We start from the raw sequence: 23,617 nt of genomic DNA on the forward strand, positions 1-23,617 counted from the left end.
ATGACAACAGGAAAGACAAAGTGCTAATGGGGAAGATTTCACCAAAGAAATGAATGATCTACACTAGCAGGTAAAGGTGAAGTTGGAGGACAGCAGTCAAAAGTGTAAGTAGCAGGCAGATCTGAAACAACGAGAGGTACAGTTTAATGTGGGGGATGAAGTCCTCACACATTTGTGCAAGGAACATTTTCCTAGAGGTGCATACAACAAACTGAAATACAAGAAGATAGGCCCTTGCAAAATTCTCCAAAAATTTTCAGCCAATGCTTATGAGTTACAGCTGCTACCAGGAATAGGCATCTTTCCCATCTTCAATGTGGCAGACTTGTTTCCATATACTACCAGTCCTGAGGAAGGCAGTATAGTATGACCTACATGGGACACACAGGAAGGGAGTGAGACTTGGATGAGAGAAATGCCTTCAGCTCAGCCCCTTGAGATCGAGAGGATCCTCGACACTCAGGTGGCTAGGCAAACTTGGCGGAAGGAATACCTACAGTATCTGGTCAAGTGGAAGAAAAGTCCCATTGAGGATAGTTCATGGGTTAACGCTAGACAGATACAACAGACAGGCTATTCAGTCGGGAAGCTCATGGATGGGAGTCATGAATTTTTCTGACCCCGGGAGCCTGATGCAGGAGCATCCAGCTAAGGGTACCATGATCGAGTGTTTGGTCTCAGCTAAGGAGGAGAAGTTCATCATCATTTGGTTTCATTTATGTTCGTTGATTAAAACAGTTTTTAGGAGCTTGTTTTTATTTCGTTATTAGTTAATGAATATTTAGGGACAACAGAGTTAGGTGAAGGTGGTTACAGCCAAACTATTGCTTTTTTTCTTTATTTATTTTACAAATGTTTTCTTTAATATACATATACACACACACACATATATATATATATATCATCTATGTATTCCAAAGAACGAGCAAACTCAAACAGCAAAATGGTTATCAACCGTGTAACTGAAGAAACAACTGTAAACAGTTTGAGTAACTGTATCATAACAATACAAAAGCAAATTTACCACATTGTGGAAGGGGTTCAATATACCATATAGGAAAAAGTAATAAAGAAAGAGAAATTTTTATCCATCTGTCTGAGATTTATTTTTCTCTAATTATTATCATCCGTAACAAATAGACAAACTGTACATTTTGTTTTACCAGAAATCCTTCCAGACAAGCAAAAACGTGGTTTCAAAACTCGAGTGACAAGCAAGAGGCACAATACTAACGCGATACCGAGCAGGCGGTTCCAGCCATATCGGAAATTATAGAAATACGAGAACAAGCCACAGCTCTAGCAGTTAACTAAATAAATACGATCACAGTGAGATGCATTCACAAGAAAGGTAATCTTGTACCTTGAAAATTCTTTTTTTTTTCGTCTTTAAAAATGTTTCAACATCAAGACTGGCATAAAAAAAAATATTAATACAAAGTGCTCAAGTCCAACAAACCATAAGGCTGAACAAACCCTCTTCCGAGAGAGAAACAATTAACGAGGGTTAGGGTTATAACCCTAAATAATTACAATCCGTTGAAAAACAAACGAGATTATATACAACTGGGCCCGAAGGCCATTTGACATCAACTAATAGATGGAGACAATAGAGTCTTAGTTCCTAGCCTAACGATCGACTACCCAGAGAAGAAATAGACTTGGAAAACCCTAAAAAAAACAAATTGTAACAGAGAACGATCCTACTGGTTCCATTTGGAAGGGAGTCTAAGTAGCAGTTCAACTAGGAGCCATTCCCAACCTACACAGAGACCATGATAGTTTATTAGTGTTGTCATACAAAAGATCAAAGAACAAACGATGAATAGTTGGGAAGAAGAAACCCCAAATGAACTCACAAGGAGATTAGATAGCATTGGAGGAATGAACCTGCATTTGGGTCACAACCACCGGAAGGAAGCTTGCTCACGAGGAGAAACAGTTGTTAGTTTTTTAAGAAAACTGAGGAAATCAATTTTAGCAAAGAAGGAGAAATTTACCTTGCCAGAGCCAACCAATGTAGAGGAAAGGGTCCTTCGTGGTCGTGACCTGCTCTCACAACAAATTGCAGACATGTAAAACTAAGAACATAATCATATAGGCAGCCAAAAAATACTACTGAATAATCCAAGCAGAATGCGTTAAGGTAATAGAAGGAGAAACAGTGATCACCAGAAAAGCATCAGACCATAGAGAAAATAGAATAACCCTCTCGAAAAATCAACGAAGCCAACGACATAGTAACAGAGCAAACTAACTAGATAGCCGAAGACAAATACTAAGCATAGTCATCCAACCATCCAATGGAGAAACTCATAGCCAGGTGTGGACAGAGCATCGAGCTCGAGCTCGTTACAGTCACCAACAAAACAGCGGAAGGAGCTCTCGCCATAGAACAATGAGAAGTGGAAAATTCAAGAGTGAATGAAGTGAGGGTTAGGGTTTAGTCCAAGAGCAGGAAGGAAAACCGAGACCAGGATAGTTGTCCTCTCACCTACTGATGCACCAATAATTAATACCACCATCAACACAAAGAAATATCTTCGCTAACCTTTTGATTACTGGCTAATCACAGTTACATTGATTAAATCATTTACATTGATCATTGTTGTTATTGTTAATCCTTAATTCAAGGGCTAGTCCCATAATATATTATGTTTAAATTTATAGATTTTGGAGCTTACCAAATGTATGTTATATATAAAAACTTAATAACTAGAGATTGATCAATTCATTGTATTTTGTTTATAAAATTTTATCTGAGTTCATATATCTTCTTTCATTTTGATAGCTTTAAATGATATTATTTTTAAATTTATAGATTTTGGATTTCACCATATGTATGATATATATAAATTAAAAAAAAAAATTAGAAATTGATCAATTCACTGTATTTTTTTTATAAAATTTTATTTGAGTTTGTATATCTTCTTTCATTTAGATATATTTTATTTAATTTGGAAATAATTATATTTTTGGGGTCAGTTTAGGTTTGGCTAAATGTAATATTAAGTTTCTAGTGAGCTTTTTCAAGATGCAAATTGCTTAGTTTTTTTTTAAAGAATAGAGAGTTCCAAATTAAGACATTTTATTTACTTTCATTTGTTTTTTGTTTTTATTTTATTATTATTATTTATTTATTTTTTAGGGTCTAAACCGAACAATTCTAAAAATTAAATGTAATATTAAGTTTCTAGCGAGCTTTTTCAAGATGCAAATTGCTTAGTTTTTTTTAAAGAATAGAGAGGTCCAAATTAAGCCATTTTATTTACTTTCATTTGTTTTTATTATTATTATTATTTATTTATTTTTTAGGGTGTAAACCCAACAATTCTAAAAATTAATTTGGACCTATTTATTTAGGATTTCAGTACACATATTTTGTTAGGTTAAGTGATTTATTATACAGACACAATAGCACTGACTATATAGTCTATTTAAATTAATATCAACCTCACATAAATTTATTCAAATATATAAATTGCATTTTTTTGTTTAAGTTAAATTAAAAACCAAGATCTTTTATTCAATTTGTCAAATATAAATATGTATTTATTAACAATTTTAAACTAGAGAAATTGAAAAAACTTCTAAATATAGTGTAACACAAATATTACATTTTGGAATTTTCATATAAAATAAATGTGTTATTCATAAGGAAATTTGTAGTCATGTTAATCTAAATAAATGGTATTTTAATTTCTATTTGATTTGTATCGAATATATTTCCCATGCCTATTCCAAAATATTTTTTTATAATGATTTTGAATAAGATTTATAATCTTTTCTATAGTGATTTTAAATAAGTGTTTTTTTTAGACTTTGTTTTTAAAAAAATTAACTTATATGTAAATTTCCAAATCCATTTTTTCTCTTTTTCAACTTCTTGACCTTTTGTATTTTAATTTCATTGTATGTATACAAATCCTTGTTACAACATCCTTTTCATGGTTCACTTTTATTATACTATGTTTTTAGCTCTATGTGAGATTAAATTAGACTTCAACAAATTCATGTGTATCATTGTTTCCATATCAAATCATTGAGAGGTGGTTGATATAAGGTGATAATTTTTTATGATGATAATGATTGCTATGAGCTATAAATACTAACTTTGGTTTATCTAACCTTATGGAAATGATAATAATTTAATTCTTTTGTTTTAGCAATTTGTTTTTATGCTTATAAATATTGGAGAGAAGTTTCCTTAATCTTTGTACTTTTGATGAGTGTTCTTATTGGCATGAATATTCTTTGAAATGACTACCTCATTTATTCATAATGGTTTAGCAAAGTCTTAGCAACTTTGTGCTAACCAGTGTTGACTAAATTTTGAAGCAACCTTAAGAAACCTAATTGTATTTTGATTGTACATAAGGTTCTTAGTCACAACCATTCTCTCAATGGAAGAAATACCAACTTCAATGAAGGGGATGAGATATGGCATATTGCTTTTAATATCAAGATTATAAGTTATAAAACACTTCTTCATTTTTCAATTCCTTTATAATTCTCTAGAGATGCTACAATCTTAAACTCGACATCCATATAAGATAACTAGAGCATTGAGAGTGTGAAAGAGGTAAACTAAAAAAGGCCTTCCATCATTATTTATTCATTTTATCATTGTTAAATTTCCACTCAAGATCTTGTTGAAAGTTGAAGCCTTTCTAGATATTTATATGAGTTAACTTGGTGTAAGTTGTTGTCATAAACAAAATTATTTCATGAAGTAACTAAGAATTCTCCAAGGTTTCTATTTTTGTACATGTCTACAAGTAAACATTGACAAGATAAAGGTTGTGATCATTAGATTTTAAAAATGTCATTTACACTAACTTTATGTATGAGATTATCAATGTAGAGAAAGTTAAATCATAAAAATATCTTAGATTTGACCTTCATCACAAGATTCATTGGAGCTATAACATTGAGAAATGATTAATAAAGGATGGAAAACTTATTTTCTCTTGACAAAAAATATAAAGAGGTGCCATAGGGATTAACTTAGAATCATTTGATGGGTCAAGAAAACTTTGGGAGGGAAAATGATGTTGAGTTGTAACTGATAGAAATTTAGCATTGTTAGGGAAAATGGATATTAGAGGAAGACTAAAAATTTTCGACTTATGTTTGAAATTATTTTCTTAGTAAAATTGCATATAAGATGGTTCTATCCAAATTAACACCAAATGATTTAATAGATACTGAAGCTTGAGTTGTAACTAGTAGGAATTTGGCATAGTTAGGGGAAATAGATACCATAGAAGACTTGAAATATGAAATGGGTACATGCTCAATTTATGTGCAAGTACATTATCAGATTATGTGAAATTGGAATGTAAAAGACTTCAAGATTTTGATCAAGTGAGAAAGTTCAATATTGAAAATTTGTCATTGAGAGGAGAAAGAAATACCCACCAAACTTGTGTGGAAGGAAACAATCTCAACATTAAATGCACACTTCACAAAGTTTTTCTACTTTTCCCAATACAGTGTGCTTTCTAAGGCATAAAAAGCCTTCTTCTTTTATTTATAGGCCCATTCCTAGTCAAATACATAGCCAAGTCTCCCAAAATATCATGTTGATTAAAGGAAAGATGGTGGATGCTACCATAAGAGTTTACCATGGTATCTCTTAATAATGCACACTTCACAAACTTTTTCCACTTTTTTGGAATAGAGTCTACTTTCTAAGGCATACAAATCTTTTTTCCTTTATTTATAGGTCCCTTCCTAGTCAAATATATAGTGAAGTCTCACAGAATATCATGTGGAATAAAAAAAATCTTGTGGATGCTACCATAAGAGTTCACCATGGTCTCTATGAATAGTGAATTAAAGTTGTTATATGAGCTAAAATAAATATTTAATCAATGCTCAATAAAATATCCACTTATTTCCTATCAAACATTTAAAAGTTGTTATGTATTGACTAGTTTTATTGATATATATATATTCAGTAGCTCTACTTTAGACTGGTTCATCCAATGGTAACTTTTGAATTTCTCATTTTCGAAAAAAAAAACTTTCAATATAAACCTCATGTGTCATAAACCAATCGAAATGGCCAAAAGAGTTTAAGCAATGACAATCAAAGGAAAATCCAATCATGTTAAGAGCAAGTGGTAAAAGACTATAAGCTTTTGATTAAGTGAGAGAATTCAATATTAAAAAATATCACATTTTTTATGAAATATTTTATATTGGAACTTGAAAGAGAATCTTTGAAGATTGAGAGGAAATCTATGTTGGAAAGGTTATAGAATCTGTAAATTTGACATAATGTTAGTTGTTTCTCTTTATCCTCTAGCTTTGAATGACATTTTGTTTACTAATTTTTATATTTTGTTTACTAATTTTTATATTCAATGATCTTCTATATCTCACTACTCTTCTAGAATTTCTATTTTATGTCTTAAATGTTGAAATATTAACTTCAAACTGCCGCGCGTATTTAATTCCAGAAAACCGCCAACTTTTTCATCGCACCGCTTTTCACGAAAAGTGGTTTTCCTCCGAACGGACGTGATAAAACCCTGAGCTGACGCGTGTCCTCAGTACTTTTTCAAAACAACTTTTTCATCAGGAGGTAACGTTCGTTTGGTTTGGGCGAGCGATAACTGTTTGATCAAAGTGAAGACTTTCCACCATCCGATTAAGCCAAAGTTGATATACAGGCCTGCAACAAGGATTTACGTGAAGTTTTGGGTTTGACCGCCATTTATCTCAGTAAAGTAATTAATGAAAATTTATTGTGGTAGTAGATTGTAGGTAAAGTATTTTAATTATATTGTTTTTAATTTTATTTACGAGTCTAGTTTTTATTTTTACTATACAAGTAAAAACATATGTTATGTTATGTTTTGTTGTTCATGGCATATGAAAAAAAATATACACACAACAGTGTGATGGTAAGTTGTTCGTTGAGCAAATGAGCATATGGAATATGCAGTAGCATGAAATCATTTTTTTTTTATGAATATATGTAATGGGAATGCGTAGCAGCGCTAGTGTGAATTTTGTTTTATTGATTGAAATGTAATGTGAAGAACGCAACAGGGCATATGTAAGAATTTTTTTTTGCAGTAAATGTAAGAAATTTTTACACACAGTAGTGTAAAAATTTTCAAGAGAGGGACAAAGTAAATTTTTTTGCAGTAAATGTAAGAAATTTTTACACACAGTAGTGTAAAAATTTTCAAGAGAGGGACAAAGTAAATTTTTTTGTTTTGGAACTGAAGTGTTCTTGGAGAATCCCTCTGTGAGAGGAAGATGGTTTTGTAAGAGCAGTACTGGTTAATGAATATAAAGTTTTTATGTGTGTGAAAAACTCTGAGCTTCTCCAACAATCTATTTTAAGCTTCCCTGTGTTAAAGATCCTATGGCAAAAATAAAGTATTACTCTCTGTTCAGTGATTTTGTTTTGGAATTTACCAGAAAATTCCCAACAGTGGTATCAGAACTTGTCCAGGCTCTTTGAAGGTGTCAAAGATGCTGAAGGAAGGATTTATTGTTGCAGCAGCTTCTCCAGCAGAGTGAAGACTCAATCAAGGTATTTCTCAAAGTTTTTTTTTGTGTTGCTGCTGAAGAAACAATCAGTGATTTTTAAATACACAGTCAGGTATTTGAAGCATAGTTAAGAGTGAAAGAATGGTTGGCTCCAGCACCAGCACTAGCATGGGCATTTTTAATACTCAGCTCCCACAGTTTAATGGGAAAAACTATGACTATTGGGCCATAACCATGAGAGCCCTCTTTGCCTCACAAGATTTATGGGAACTTGTTGAATATGGGTTTGAAGGACCAGGAGATGAAGATGAGTTTAATAGATTAACTCAGGCAGAGAAAGATCTATTGAAGAGCAATAAGAAGAAGGATTCAAAAGCCCTCGTATTTTTATATCAAGCAGTACATGAGAGTGTGTTTCCAAGGATAGCAGCAGCCAAAACATCCAAAGAAGCATGGCAAACCCTCAAGACAGCCTATCAAGGCATGGAGAAAGTGAAGACAGCAAAACTACAGTTGTTGAGGAGAGATTTTGAGAATCTGTGCATGAAGGAGTCAGACAATATTGACTCATTTTTCACACATGTGATTGGTCTGGTCACACAGATAAGGACTCATGGAGAGATTCTTGAAGAAATGAGGATTGTGGAGAAACTATTGAGGGTCCTACCCTCAAAGTTCGATGTGATTATCACCACCATAGAAGAGACAAAGGATCTCACAAACTTTTCATTTGATGAACTACATGCATCACTGATAACACATGAGCAGAGGTTGAGTAGAAATGAAAACTCATCTCTAGAACAAGCCTTTAATACCCAGATGTCTTTTGGAAGAGGAAGAGGTCAAGGCAGAGGAAACAAGAGAGGAAGAGGAAAAAGCCAAAATAGAGGTGGAAGGAACACTCCAGCAAATGCTCAAGGAAGAGGCAGCAATCCAAATCAGAACCAAGGCCAAGGCAGCAACCAACAAAGTGGACAACATCATGCTCAAGGACAAAGGTATGAAAAATCCAATGTCTAATGTTATTATTGTAAAAAATATGGGCATTATGCAAAAGAATGTAGGAAGAAACAGCATGATATGAATAATAGATCTAGTGCAAATATCACTAGAGAAAATATCAGCCAAGATAATGTGCTTTTAGCTTGTAATATTGCTGAAACAAACAGTGAAGATATATGATTTCTAGACTCCGGTTGCAGTAACCATATGACAGGAAACATAGCCTTGCTTCCAATTTAGATCAGAGTGTGAAGTCACAAGTCACACTTGGGACTGATAGTAAAATTTCAGTTATGGGAAAAGGAGAAGTAAAAGTATTTACAAAGAAAGGTGAAAAGAAAACCATAACAGATGTCTATTATGTTCCTAGAATGAGATGTAACCTCTTAAGTATTGGACAGATTGTTCAAAAGGGTTACAATGTTTTCTTTGAGAATGATGTATGCACCATCATGGATAGAGCACCCAACAAAAGATGCATTGCTGAAGTGAAGATGACAAGGAACAGGATGTTCCCTCTCAAGATAAAGGCAGATTTGAAAAATAAAGAAGTAATTGCAGCGATTACCCAAGAGGCTTTCCAAAGCATACCAAAGGATGAAAATTGGTTGTAGCACTTGAGATTTGGACATCTCAACTTTGGAGGTCTTAACTTGTTGAGTAGAAAAGGAATGGTAAGAGGATTACCATTAATAGAGAAACCAGACAGCCTTTGTGAAGGTTGTACCTTGGGGAAACAACACAGAGAAAGTTTTCCATCCGGGAAAAACATAAGGGCGAAAGCACCCTTAGAAATTGTCCACTCAGACTTATGTGGACTGATGCAAATTCCATCACTAGCAGGTAGCCAATATTTTCTAACATTCATTGATGATTTCACCAGAAAGACTTGGGTTTATTTCCTGAAGAACAAAAGTGAAGAGTTTGAAAAGTTTCGAAATTTCAAGGCACTTGTGGAAAACCAAAGTGGGCTACATATCAAAGCTCTGAGAACTGATAGAGAAGGTAAGTATATCTCCAAATAATTTCTACGTTTTTGTAGAGAAAATGGAATTCATAAGCAGTTTATAACTAGGTACACCCTGCAGTAAAATGGAGTTGTTGAAAGGAAGAATAGGACAATCATGGACATGGCGAGGAGCATGTTAAAGGCAAAGCATTTGCCAAATGATTATTGGGCTGAAGCTGTACACTGTGCAATATATATTTTGAATAGGTGTCCTACAAAAGTAGTCATGAACAGATTGCCGGAAGAAGCATGGAGTGGGAGAAAGCAAGGAGTCATCCACATGAAAGTTTTTGGTTGTGTGGCTTATGCACACATTCCAGATTAGCTAAGGAAGAAGTTGGACAACAAAGGGGAGAAATGTATTTTCATTGGATACAGTGAGGAATCCAAAGCTTACACATTGTATATCCCATCTACCAAGAAGTTTTTTGTGAGCAGAAATGTTCAATTCATTGAGGAGGAAGCTTGGGATGGAAGCATAGAGAAAACAGTGAATGTTAAACACTGTTTGTCTCATGATGAAGATGATGAGGAGATGGCTGAAATACATCCTCAAATAGCAGCGTCAACACAAGGATAGAAAGAGACAACCTTGAGGAGAAATGTAAGTGCTTCTCCAAGCACACCACAAGGAGAAAATTTAAGTGCTTCTTCAAGCACTTGTACACCAAATGAAAGAGGTAAGAAGTTCATAAATTTAAGTGACATTTATGATGAAGGTATGAATTCTTTGTTTGCAATTAAAGATAGAAATGGATAGAAGCTATGGATGAGGAGATCAATGCCATAAAAAGAAACAAGACATGGGATTTGGTTGAACTACGAAAAGCAAAAGAAGTCATTGGAGTTAAATGGGTCTACAAGACCAAGAGTAATGCTGAAGGCAAAATAGAAAGACACAAGGGAATACTAGTTGTCAAAGGATATAAGTAGTAGTATGGGAGAGACTATGAGGAAGCTTTTGCACCAGTTGCAAGAATGGAAACAGTGAGAGCAGTATTGTCCATAGCAGCACAAAACAAGTGGAAAGTTTACCAAATGGACGTGAAGTCAGCATTCCTAAATGGAGTGTTAATGGAAGAGGCTTACATTGAACAACCTTCAGGCTACGAAAAGAAAGGCCAAGAACACAAAGTGCGCAGATTGAAGAAAGCTCTTTATGGGCTGAAGCAAGCGCCAAGAGCATGGTACAGTAGGATAGATTCCTATCTACTAGAAAATGGATTTGAAAAATGTGAGGGAGAACCCACCCTCTACATCGAAGAAAAGGATAGTAAAATACTAATTGTTGTGTTATATGTTGATGATGTTATCTTCAAGGTAATGATGAATATCTCATTGAAAATTTCAAAGCAGTCATGAAAGAGGAATTTGAAATGACTGACATGGGTTTGATGAGATACTTCTTAGGAATAGAATTAGATCAAAATGAAAATGGAATTTTTATTTCACAAGCAAAATGTGTTAATGAAGTGTTGAAAGATTTAACATGCAGGACAGCAAGGCAGCAATCACTCCCACAGTGATGGGATTAAAACTTAGCAAAGAGGATAGAAGTAAGGATTTTGATCCTAGTTTGTACAAGAGCATAGTTGGCAGCCTCATATATTTGACTGCAACTAGGCCAGATATAATGTTTGTTGTTAGTTTGATTTCCAGATTCATGGAGAGGCCAAAAGAACCACATTGGCAGGTAGCAAAAAGAATTCTGAGGTATGTTAAAAGTACTAAAAGGTTTGGAATTTTATATACAGTCTCAGAATGTTTAGATTTAATTGGATACACTGATAGTGATTGGGCTGGAAGTGTAGATGATCGGAGAAGCACATCCAGTTATGTTTTTCACATGGGTTCACGAGGCATTTCATGGGCTTCTAAGAAATAGTCTATTGTAGCATTGTCTACAGCAGAGGCTGAATATGTGGCAGCTACAGCAGTAGCATATCAAGCAATTTGGATGAGAAGAATGTTAAGGAGCTTATGCCAAGAGCAGGCAAAAGGAACAGTGATTTTTTTTGTGACAATAGCTCAGCTATTGCATTATCCAAGAATTCGGTGTTTCATAAGAGAACGAAACACATTGACACAAGGTTTCATTACATCAGGGAATTGGTAAGCAATGGAGAAATTGTTTTAAAACATTGCAGGACTCAAGAGGAGGTTGCAGACATCCTGACCAAGCCATTGGACCAGAAAAGCTTTGAGTTTTTGAGGAAATGTTTGGGTATGACTGATAACTCAGCAGCTGAAATTAAAGGAGAATGTTGAAATATTAATTTCAAACTGCCGCGCGTATTTAATTCAAGAAAATCGCCAACCTTTTCATCGCACTGCTTTTCACGAAAAGTGGTTTTCCTCTGAATGGACGCGATAAAACCTTGAGCTGACGCGTGTCCTCAGTACTTTTTCAAAACCACTTTTTCATCGGGAGGTAACGTTCGTTTGGTTTGGGCGAGCGATAACCGTTTGATTAAAGTGAAGACTGTCCATCGTCCGATTAAGCCAAAGTTGATATACAGGCCTCAACAAGGATTTACGTGAAGTTTTTGGTTTGACCGCCATTGATCTCAGTAAAGTAATTAATGAAAATTTATTGTGGTCGTAGATCGTAGGTAAAGTATTTTAATTATATTGTTTTTAATTTTATTCACGGGTGTAGTTTTTGTTTTTACTGTACAAGTAAAAACATATGTTATGTTATGTTTTTGTTGTTCACTGCATATGAAAAAAATATACACACAGCAGTGTGATGGTAAGTTGTTCGTTGAGCAAACAAGCATATGGAATAAGCAGTAGCATGAAAGCATTTTTTTTTATGAATATATGTAATGGGAATGCGCAGCAGCGCTAGTGTGAATTTTGTTTTATTGATTGAAATGTAATGTGAAGAACGCATCAGGGCATATGTAAGAATTGTTTTTTGCAGTAAATGTAAGAAATTTTTAGACACAGTAGTGTAAAAATTTTCAAGAGAGGGAAGAGTAAATTTTTTTGTTTTGGAACTGAAGTGTTCTTGGAGAATCCCTCTGTGAGAGGAAGATGGTTTTGCAATGAATATAAAAATTTTATGTGTGTGCAAAACTCTGAGCTTCTCCAGCAATCTATTTTAAGCTTCCTTGTGTTAAAGATCCTGTGGCAAAAACAGAGTATTACTTGATTGTTCAGTGATTTTGTTTTGGAATTTACCAGAAAATTCCCAACATTAAATAGTTTACTTTGTAACATTTGTTGCAATTGCTAATTAACCTAATGAAAACTAAACATCATATAAATCAATTCTTTTACAATTCAATAATAACTTAATTAATTTGATAAAAACTAAATTTGACACCATAAAGTTTCAAGGAATATTGGAAATAAAAGATTTAAAAAAAATAAAAAAAGTATTTTAGCTTTTGTTAAGATATGTGTAGAGATCAATTTTAACAAAGATTTACTATATCAAGTTAATTTAAAACACAAAAATTTTGAATAGTCTTAAATCTTGAGCATTCTAATATATGTATACCGACCGAGAAGATAGCAGTATACACAACCACAGTTTTTTTTAAAGGAAAAGAAGAAAGAACTATGGACAATACAGGAAAGGAAGATCGAGACTTTTAAGACAAAAATATCATGACCTCCCTTAAATGTCATGATAGTAACACTCCAGGACACAGAAAGTCAGTCAACAGTGACACAGATGGAGGATGAATCAAAGGGGTACAAAGTGTGCGAAAGCTGAAATTTTGAGAGTCACCTGCGGCTGTTTTGGCTCTGTGAGAGGTATCTGCGCTGATGATCTTTATCTCATCGATTGAAGAGGCCATCTCTACATTACTATCTCTGTCTAATAGGAGATATTTATGACATCGCTTACTACTATGCTTAAAGCTGCTTATGCTGCCTGCAGTACACTCATGGAGTCTAGAAATTTTAGAAAATGCGGAGAAAAAAAGGTTCACCAATCAAATAAGTTGTACCTTGACATTGAAATATATTACAATTACAAATTCAAGTGAGAATCTAACACTCATGGAGTCTAGAAATTTTAGAAAATGTGGAGAAAAAAAGGTTCACCAATCAAATAAGTTGTACCTTGACATTGAAATATATTACAATTACAAATTCAAGTGAGAATCTAACGGATATGGACATGGTTTTCAAGGCATTCCTTATCCCTTGGCCACATTATGAAATCTTCTGAAAGGATAGCTTTACAGTCACAATGACACAAAGACGAATTAGAATTTATAATCAATTTAGATTTATTCTGATTTATTTTTCTTAGAAAAGTATAGAATATTTAAAAATAAAATTAATTATAATTACAATAAATGTTTATTTTAAAATAGTTTATAAACTGTTGGGTGTGGAGCCTGATTATCTTCTATATTCAAATGTATCGCCACATTGGACCCCAGTTCGAAATGGGGGCGCAATGCTACCCGTAAAATATTCGTTGCAGGGGGTCCAACGAGGGGCGGCTGTGACCTTTGGGAGCCCCCCCTAGCAGGGGGTTTCGGAGGCAGCACCCCCGAAGCTAAAAATAGCTGTAAAATTGCCTTGTAAAAGTATAGTAATTTCTAGTCAATCTGAGTCGTTCATTAGGCGGATGATCTGAGGGTAGAACTTATGTTTAGTTTAGGGTTTTTTGCCCTAGAAGGCAACCCCTCTCTTTGTATGAGGGCATTGTGTTTGAGGCTGTGCAATAGATGTGTATTCTGTGAGCGAGAAACAGAGAGGTGAGACTGTGAGAGAAAATAGAGGATATTACAGCGGATTTGCTGTAGGTTGTGTCTCTTCATTTTGTGGATAATAGAAAGGAAGGACTGGCTGTTCGAGGTGGACGTAGCCCAAACTCGGTGAACCACTATATCTGTGTCTCTCTTTGTTTTGTGCATTTTTTGTGTTTTATATTTCTGCAATATTTTATGTGTTTCATTGCTCCGTAATATATAATTTTCTAACATAAACTCAATTTAATTATTATTATTATTTAATGGTTGTACGATAGAAATTTAACTTCAAAAGAATATTTATATTTATGGAATATTAATTATAATATAATATCTATGGAATATTAATTAAGATATAAGGTTAAGAATTAACGAAAAAGTAGTAGTGGTTTTTTTAATTTTCAATTTAATTAAAAAAATTGGTCTTTTGGTCATATGGCACTGATAAGTCATATGATTGGCCCATGGTATTGTGACAATCCTATCTTTATAGTAAAGTGGGGTGAGAGTGAATCTCCATAGTTAATAAAGCTAGTTATGGCCTTTTGTTCTTTTCAATTTAATTTAAAAAAATATGCTATAAATTTATGGTTATTGGGCATATGGTATTGATAAGCCATCATATCGACCCATGGTATTGGCCCATGGTATTATGACAAATCTACCATGATAGTAAAGTAGGGTGGGGATGAATCTCAATAATTGACAATTTTGTTACATGTTTTTTAATTGTATATATGTTTAATTCATATGAATTCTTTTTATAATTAATAATAATAACAATAATTTGAAATAAAGCTATAATTTAGTTAAATTTGTATGATTTTTTTTAATCTTTCTTTCCAACTTAATTAGAAAAAAAACGCTATAAAGTTAATGGTCTTTTGGTCATATGGTATTGATAAGCCATGATATTGGCCCATGGTATTGTGACAAACCTATCTTTATAGTAAAGTAGAGTGGGAGTAAATCTCCATGGTCAATAAAGGTATTTATGGCATTTTTTTGTTTTAACTTAATTAAAAAAATGCTATAAAATTAATACTTTTTTGGCATATGGTATTCATAAGCCATAGTATTGCGAGAAATCTATCATTATAGTAAAGTAAGGTGGGGATGAATCTGCATGGTTGATATTTTGTTACATGTTTTTTTATTTGTATATGTGTTTATTCATATGTTAATTCTGCTTATAATTAATAATAATAATTTGAAATAAAGTTATAATTTAGCTAATTTTTAATGATCTTTTTTAATTATGCCGTAAGGTTTTCCCTTTTGAAATTAACTCCTCTCTTGCCACATATCATCATGTGGGCCATAAGATTATGTGTTAGACGATTGAAAACAGTGCCACCGTTCGATGAAGGGAAAGTAGTTACAATTCGTTGCATAGTATCAAGGATGCCATTTGATTAAATTAACATGCCATGGCAATGGTTGCACTCGCTGCTGCAACCACAACAGCCACAGCTGCCCTAAAACATCAAAATGATTCTGATACCCATATCTCTACATCCATTGCTGCTAATGATAGCCCCACAGGTTACCCAGTAGTAGAGAACACATGCCTCATTTCGGATTTCTTACTCAACGAATGTGGGTTGTGCCAGTCTGAGCTTTCAAGAATCCTCAAAATAAGGCCAACCTTTGTCAGAATGAGATCCACTTCTACAGCCCAACAAGTTGTTCGGTTCTTGAGAGATTCGGGATTCACGGATGACCGGGTAAGGAACCTCATTACCAGAAACCCATCTATTCTCGCTTTCAATGCTGATCGGCTGTTGAAATCCAAGTTTGAGTGGATGAAAACACGGGGTCTCACTGCCCAAGACATAAAACTTGCCTTATCTCGGGCACCCAGATTGATTAACTGCAGTATAGAGAAACTTTTGTGTCCTAACATGCAGTATCTTCAAAATCTGTTCGGAACAGAGGCCGATGTTTCCAGGGTTTTTAAATGGGCACCTCAGATTGAATGATCAGTTGGACTTTTGTGCTTTATGATTGCTACTGGCTGTAGTGGGAATAGATCAGAAGGTTGGGGGGTCAATCTTGCCTTTTATTAGTGCATGTCATAAATGTTGTGGTTCAGTGGATTTGCTTTATATTTTTACACGTAGAGGCACTCAATACCTTATAATTATTGCATATAAACCTACTCAGATCATATACTCAGAGCCTCATCCTTAAAGCCTTGCTCACCTGCCCTTCATTTTTGTGAGTTGAAGTTCCAAGGGTCGAATCTCAAGAAGCACACCATGTCTGATACCAAGTATCCACCACCACCTGCAGGCTACCCGGAGGCAAATCCTTCTCCAGGTTCTGAGCTCCTGTCATCTTCTCTTAATTTCTTCAATTGTTTCATTACATGATAATTACAGAGAGTTTCATTTATACTGGCTCACTTTTGTTGTGGTTATCAGGGAACCCTACTCAAGCTCCTCAACCCCAATATGCCGAAGTCCCTATCAAAACGCAGACGAGAGAAGAGAAAGGATTTATTGAAGGATGGTATGAATTCAATTTAGTTTTTGATTTTTTGTTTTTATTTTTGTTTTGGGTATGTTTGGTATTCGCCATGCTACAACATAGTTATATCCAAGAATAACATGCAGTATCTTCAAAATCTGTTCGGAACAAAGGCCGATGTTTCCAGGGTTTTTAAATGGGCACCTCAGATTGAATGATCAGTTGGACTTTTGTGTTTTATGATTGCTACTGGCTGTAGTGGGAATAGATCAGAAGGTTGGTGGGCCAATTTTTCCTTTTATCAGTGCATGTCATAAATGTTGTGGTTCAGTGGATCTGCTTTATATTTTTACACGTAGAGGCACTCAATACCTTATAATTATTGCATATAATATAGTTGAACCTGCCCAGATTAGATACTCAGAGCCTCATCCTTAAATCCTCGGTCGCCTGCCCTTCGTTTTTGTGAGTTGAAGTTCCAAGGGTCAAATCTCAAGAAGCACACCATGTCTGATACCAAGTATCCACCGCCACCTGTAGGCTACCCAGAGGAAAATCCTTCTCCACGTTTTGAGCTCCTGTCATCTTCTCTTAATTTCTTCAATTGTCTCATTACATGATAATTACAACGAGTTTCATTTATACTCGCTCACTTTTGTTGTGGTTATCACGGAACCCTACTTAAGCTCCTTAGCCCTAGTATGCCTAAGTCCCTATCAAAAAGTAGACGAGAGAAGAGAAAGGATTTATTGAAGGATGGTATAAATTCAATTTCATTTTTGATTTTTTGTTTTTATTTTTGTTTTGGGTATGTTTGGTATTCGCCATGCTACAACATAGTTATATCTAAGAATAAAATTTGATGAGGATGGAGAATTGAACAAGTGACTTAACATTTAAGAATACCTTAAGAGTTATCACTTATTTATATGGTTGATTGGTTTGATTTTACTCACTTATTATTTATATGGTTGATCGGTTTGATTTTACAGATATGTTAAATAATTTTATCATGTTTCTTTTTTTTTCAATGGATTTGAAGCCTTGCTGCTTGTGCTACTATTGGCTGTGAGACACATGTTGCTGATGGAAAGGATTAGGCTTATTAACAGTTATCACTTATTTATATGGTTGATTGGTTTGATTTTACTCACTTATTTATATGGTTGATTGGTTTGATTTTACGGATATGTTAAATGATTTTATCATGTTTCTTTTCTCTCAATGGATTTGTAACCTTGCTACTCTGTGTTGTTGTTGCCTATGCAAGCTATGCAAGGCATGTTGTTGATGGCGTGAATTAGGCTTATCAACAGTTATCACTTATTTATATGGTTGATTGGTTTGATTTTACTCAATTATTTATATGGTTGATTGGTTTGATTTTACAGATATGTTAAATGATTTTATCATGTTTCCTTTTTTTCATGGATTTGCAGCCTTGCTGCTCTGTGCTGTTGTTGGTTGTGCGAGACATGTTGCTGATGGCGAGGATTAGGCTTATACTGGCCTGAAATGAATGGGATTCTATGGATGTACAATATTTAATAAATTAATCACGTTCTATGGTTACTGTAATATATGATTTCACTTGGTACTATAAAGGGATTTGTGTATTTTACTTGGTGTTGAAAAGGGATCTGTGTATTAAGTTTCAGTAATATTTTTTTTAGGAGTTTACCATTTAGAATGTTTTGTGAATGTAACTTGGTTTTAAAATAATATATTAATTTATGGATTTTGTATGGTTTCTGCTATTTGATTCTCAAGTTGTGTTTTGTCTATTTTCAGTTTAATTTACTTTACTGATATCATTTGTTAGGTTCCTTATACGTTACCTATATTGTGGGAAAAGCTTTTATAAGTTATGAGGGAACCCAAATATTTCAGTATTGATTTTCATGGAGATGAAAGATAAGTTTGAGCATAATATCGACTATTAGGAGTCTCCATGGACTGTTTAAATTTACTCTCATTTAAATTTTTAAGATTGAAATATTGTTTCACAATTAATTCTTGGTGTTATGTATGTTCATGTGTACACGATTTATCAAAAAGTTATGCTCTACGAACCTTATAGTGTTGAGGGACTTAGCTTCTTCTTGATTTTTTTATAGTGAGAATTTATTTACACTTTGAATTATTTCTACTGCTAACTTCTCTGTGAAAACAAAAGTTAATCTCATTTGGATGCGATTCGAACTTGGGACCTTCTTCTCTCAATTATTAATCTAACTTCTCATTTTCTCATGTAACTTTGTAAGGCAGATTTCTGTTGACAAACAAAATTTAGTGTGTTAACTTCTCACCGAAACCACAAAAACAGAAATTCGAACTTGTGACCTTCCATTTTTTGGGTGTCATTAGAAAATATCTCAGTGGCATGATGTTGAACTCACTGTATGCTCTTTATATTTAAGTTGTACTAAATGCACAGAGACCAATTGATCCAGAGTAAAGCCAATGCCTAAAATTACATATTTAATATAAAGAATTTTTCTTTTCTAGCCTAAGGTCAAATTGCAAATGAGGTGGTACCTCAGAAGGAATGAAGTCTGTGGCCTCTACTGAAGCAAGGAGTAAAGAGGTAATTGAAGATTCTTTCACTATGAAGAAGAAGATGGGGGGCTAGTTGAGGATGATAATCTACTTGAAAGAAGAAAAGGCTATGGCAGCGTCCCATAGGACCAACAGTTCTAAGAACTACTTTATGACCAGGTCCGTGCCCAATAAGAGCGAGAAGAGGAATAGACTACCAGCATTACTAGAACCTAGAAAGAAGAAATGGAGAAATAACAATTGGTGGTCCAGGACCAGCCTCTTCCTGTTCTAACTATCCCAATTCAGTCCCAGAAATTGAGCACGTGTACCCCAAAAGAAAAAACCAATTTTGACTGCTATGGGCTACAAGGGCACAAGAGGTTTGGCTAAAGAGAAGAGAGGACCAATAGAGCCTCCTTCAGTGGAGAAGAGGCCAAAGGGGCTTGGGCTAGGGGCTAATCCCAATGCCCCTACTGCAATAAAAAATGACTTACAGTATACATTTCATCCCTCCCACGATTGAGCAAGAGTAGCAATAAGAATAAATTCTTTTGAAGAAGAGGAGACATGCACTCTTGGATGGAGGTGCAGGTAGTTTTGGTAGCAGACAAAGACCCCGGACTGGGGGTAAGCCTAAAACAATTTCCCAGGTCAGACCACTTATTTATTCACAGTTGGTAACTCAATAGTCATATGTTCTTCCCACTCAGAGAAGAATAATGAAAATCTTAAAGTAGATCAACCGTGGCCTCAGAAAAATGAGTCATCACTGAAGAAAACTTGGGATTTTGGCCATGGCTACTTTAATATTCTCATCTAAGTATTCTAGATCTACCATTTGACCTTTCAGATATTTTTCATAGGAAAAGAGATCAAAATTTCCATACCCACACAAGGCTATCAGAATGACCTTGGTTTCCCTTATTTCCTTGCATTGCAAGGCTTCCCTGATTGTTGCGGCAATGGCATGAGTTGGTTCAGGAGTTGGGATTAGCCCCTCTGTTCGTGCAAACTTTACTGCTCCTGTTCAAAAAAGGAAATTCACAGATGATGCATCATTAGGACTTATCTAATTTGCAAACCAAACATTACAGAAATCATAAAGCTACTACCTTTCTAATTTTCTTTATTTATATATTACCATCCAACATCCACTGGTAACCACGAATGGCCAATGGGACTAACAAAAGTACAATGATGTGTAAGCATTGGGAGGTGAACGCATCTCTGTAAAAACTGTAAAGGAAATAAAAGAGTACAAGGAGAATGTTGAAACTTGAAACAGATGCCATCAAACCCTAGAGAGCCCAAAAGAGCAAAATGAGCAAGTGTTTGGAGGACAAGAAGGAAGAAAACCAGAACTAAAAGTGTTGTCAATTGTCTTCTCTTCTAACATCCAAGGCTGAGAAGAAATGTTTAATGTCTAATGAGACTCCTGCCATCTACTGATGGTATGTCCCAAAATCTATGCTACCTGGCTTGCATTTTCACTAATGATGTGTCTCGTTATTAGAACCATCTTGAGTAAGCATCTAAACCATCTTGGACTAATAAAAGAATAATGTTGACTGAGTCACTGAGCATTGGAAGTGTTGAAGCATCTCTGTAAGAAGTAAAAGAAATAAAACAGTACAAGGAGAGTATCAAAATAGATGGCATCAAACCCTAGAGAGCAAACAGAACAAAATGGGCAAGGGTTCAGAGAACAAGATAGAAGAAGACTAGAACCAAAATAGTTGTCAACCATCTTCTCTTCCAACATCCATGGCTGAGAAGAAATGTGTGATGAGACTCCTGACATCTATTGGTGGTATGTCTCGAGGTTTGAAATATACACTGCCTAACTTAGTAGTGCATTTTACTCATGATGCTTCTTGCAATTGGAACCATCTAGAGGTTGGAAGTAAAAGGTTATGAGCATGGAGTTGGCAAAGGGAGGAGATCTACTTCTGAGAGTTTGCTTCCATAGGTAAAGAATCTCAGGAAGGAACAATGGCTTAGCTAAAGGGAAACAGATGATGAGAGCAGAGCTACACAAGAAAAATTGGAAAGCTTGCACTCTTGGATGGAGGTGTAGGAAGTTTTTCTAGCTACACAAGAAAAATTGGAAAGCATGCACTCTTGGATGGAGGTGCAGGTAGTTTTGGCAGCAGGAAAATACCCTGAAGGGGCCACATCTGAGGTGTTCCATGCTCCCTTTTCTAGACAGATCGGGGGTACCACCTTTCAACACTTTCTATAGAGCACCAAATGAGGTGGTACCTCCGAAGGAATGAAGTCTGTGGCCCTTACTGAAGCAAGGAGGAAAGAGGTAATTGAAGATGCTTTCACTACGAAGAAGAAGATGGGGGCTGGTGGAGGATGATAATCTACTTGAAAACAGAAAAGGCAACCTATGGCAGCGTCCCATAGGACCAACAGTTCTAAGAACTACTTTATGACCAGGTCCATGCCCAATAAGAGCAGGAAGAGGAATAGACTGCCAGCATTGCTAGAACCTGGAAAGAACAAATGGAGAAATAACAATTGGTGGTCTAGGACTAGCCTCTTCCTATTCCAACTATCCCAATTCAGTCCCAGACCATTGAGCAGGTGTACCCCAAAAGAAAAAACCAATTTTGACCACTATGGGCTACAAGGGCACAGGAGGTTTGGCTAAAGAGGAGCGAGGACCAACAAAGCCTCCTTCAGTGGAGAAGAGGCCAAAGGGGCTTGGGCTAGGGGCTAATCCCAATGCCCCTACTACAATAAAAAATGACTTACAGTATACATTTCACCCCTCCCACGGTTGAGCAGAAGTAGCAATAAGAAGAAATTCTTCTGAAGAAGAGGAGACATGCACTCTTGGATGGAGGTGCAGGCAGTTTTGGTAGCAGACAAAGACCCCGGACTGGGGGTAAGTCTAAAACAATTTCCCAGGTCAGACCACTTATTATTCACCTCAAGAAGTAGCATAAATGAATTGTTGAAGTTAGGTCAGACTGAACTTCTGAAGAGCGCGTATTTGCATGCTCATTTGAGGTCTTGTCCCTCTCTACAGAACCAAAGATTATTTCCTAGCCTAGATCCAAGAGGTTGTCTACATGTTGACATTAATCCTAGGTAGATATGAGGACAATATTGTGGATGGTCCCATCCATGCTGGCCTTGGTAGATTGATTTATGACTAGGCCCCCCTCTTCTCTGAGATATGCTGAGGCAATTGCATAGGGGATGAGGCAACAACTGGAAATTTTGAAACATCAAAATGATTCTGATACCCATATCTCTACATCCATTGCTGCTAATGATAACCCCACAGGTTACCCAGTAGCAGAGAACACATGCCTCATTTCGGATTTGATCCCCTGAAAAAGAGATTTTTGATACAAGGATCATGCACATGCATCCTTAATCGAAGAAAACCTGCATAGTGGCAGGTTCCTGCCTAAATTGAAAATGAAGCATACGAAAATAGAAGAAACATCTACCAAAGTACATATTTTGTGGATGCATTATTAAAGATGACAATAAAAAATTGAGAGATTAACAACTAAGCACAACAATTAATTAGCCACAATAGTAAGCAAAAGAGTACATATCTATTTCGATGTCACTGCTTTAGAGTGGAGCAGTAGAGTGGAAATTTATAAGGTATCATTTATAAAGGAATCTGGGTGCACTGAATTGACTTTGAAGTTCTCTATTCTTGTTATTTTGTACAAAATAGGAGTCACTGTTTATTAGTCATGGGCAATGGCAACTATATCATCTTTGTAAGGTTGCATTTTTCCATTACCTTATTAAACATAATAATTATAACATTCACGAAATTTAAATCTATTTCATTGTTTATTCAGAGTTGGTAACTCAATAGTCATATGTTCTTCCCACTCAAAGAAGAATAATGAAAATCTTAAAGTAGATCAACCCTGACCTCAAAAAAATGAGTCATCGCTGAAGAAAACTTGGGATTTTGGCCATGGCTGCTTTAATCTTCTCGTCTGGGTATTCTAGATCTACCATTTGACCTTTCAGATATTTTTCATAGGAAAAGAGATCAAAATGTCCATGTCCACACAAGGCTATCAGAATGACCTTGGTTTCCCCTGTCTCCTTGCATTGCAAGGCTTCCCTGATTGTTGCGGCAATGGCATGAGTTGGTTCAGGAGTTGGGATCAGCCCCTTTGTTCGTGCAAACTTTACTGCTCTTGTTCAAAAAAGGAAAATTTGTGGTTGATGCATCATTAGGACTTATCTAATCTGAAAACCAAACATTACAGAAATCGTAATGCTACTACCTTTCTAATTTTCTTTATCTATATATTACCATCCAACATCCACTAGTAACCGCGAATGGCCAATGGGACTAACAAAAGTA

At 35.2% G+C, this 23,617-nt stretch overlaps 1 protein-coding gene across 1 annotated transcript; it reads left to right on the forward strand.

The window, feature by feature from the left end:
• Positions 1-16,405: 16,405 nt before the first annotated feature.
• LOC149234447 (protein CYSTEINE-RICH TRANSMEMBRANE MODULE 12-like) lies at positions 16,406-18,309 on the forward strand. The gene is made up of 3 exons (XM_089461174.1): positions 16,406-16,566; positions 16,671-16,758; positions 18,156-18,309. The coding sequence occupies exons 1-3, from the start codon at positions 16,506-16,508 to the stop codon at positions 18,199-18,201; spliced, it is 195 nt and encodes a 64-aa protein (XP_089317300.1). The 5' UTR covers positions 16,406-16,505; the 3' UTR covers positions 18,202-18,309.
• Positions 18,310-23,617: the final 5,308 nt, after the last annotated feature.

This window comes from Pinus tabuliformis, chromosome 8, assembly GCF_031772625.1.
Source record: "Pinus tabuliformis cultivar Carrire ecotype Pingquan chromosome 8, CPIR1, whole genome shotgun sequence".
NCBI classification, from domain to species: domain Eukaryota; kingdom Viridiplantae; phylum Streptophyta; class Pinopsida; order Pinales; family Pinaceae; genus Pinus; species Pinus tabuliformis.

Coding starts and splice junctions, on each gene's coding strand:
- LOC149234447 (XM_089461174.1), top strand. CDS start 16,506: ATGTCTGATACCAAGTATCCACCACCACCTGCAGGCTACCCGGAGGCA. Junction 16,567..16,670: donor GGAGGCAAATCCTTCTCCAG/GTTCTGAGCTCC, acceptor TGTGGTTATCAG/GGAACCCTACTCAAGCTCCT. Junction 16,759..18,155: donor AAAGGATTTATTGAAGGATG/GTATGAATTCAA, acceptor ATGGATTTGCAG/CCTTGCTGCTCTGTGCTGTT.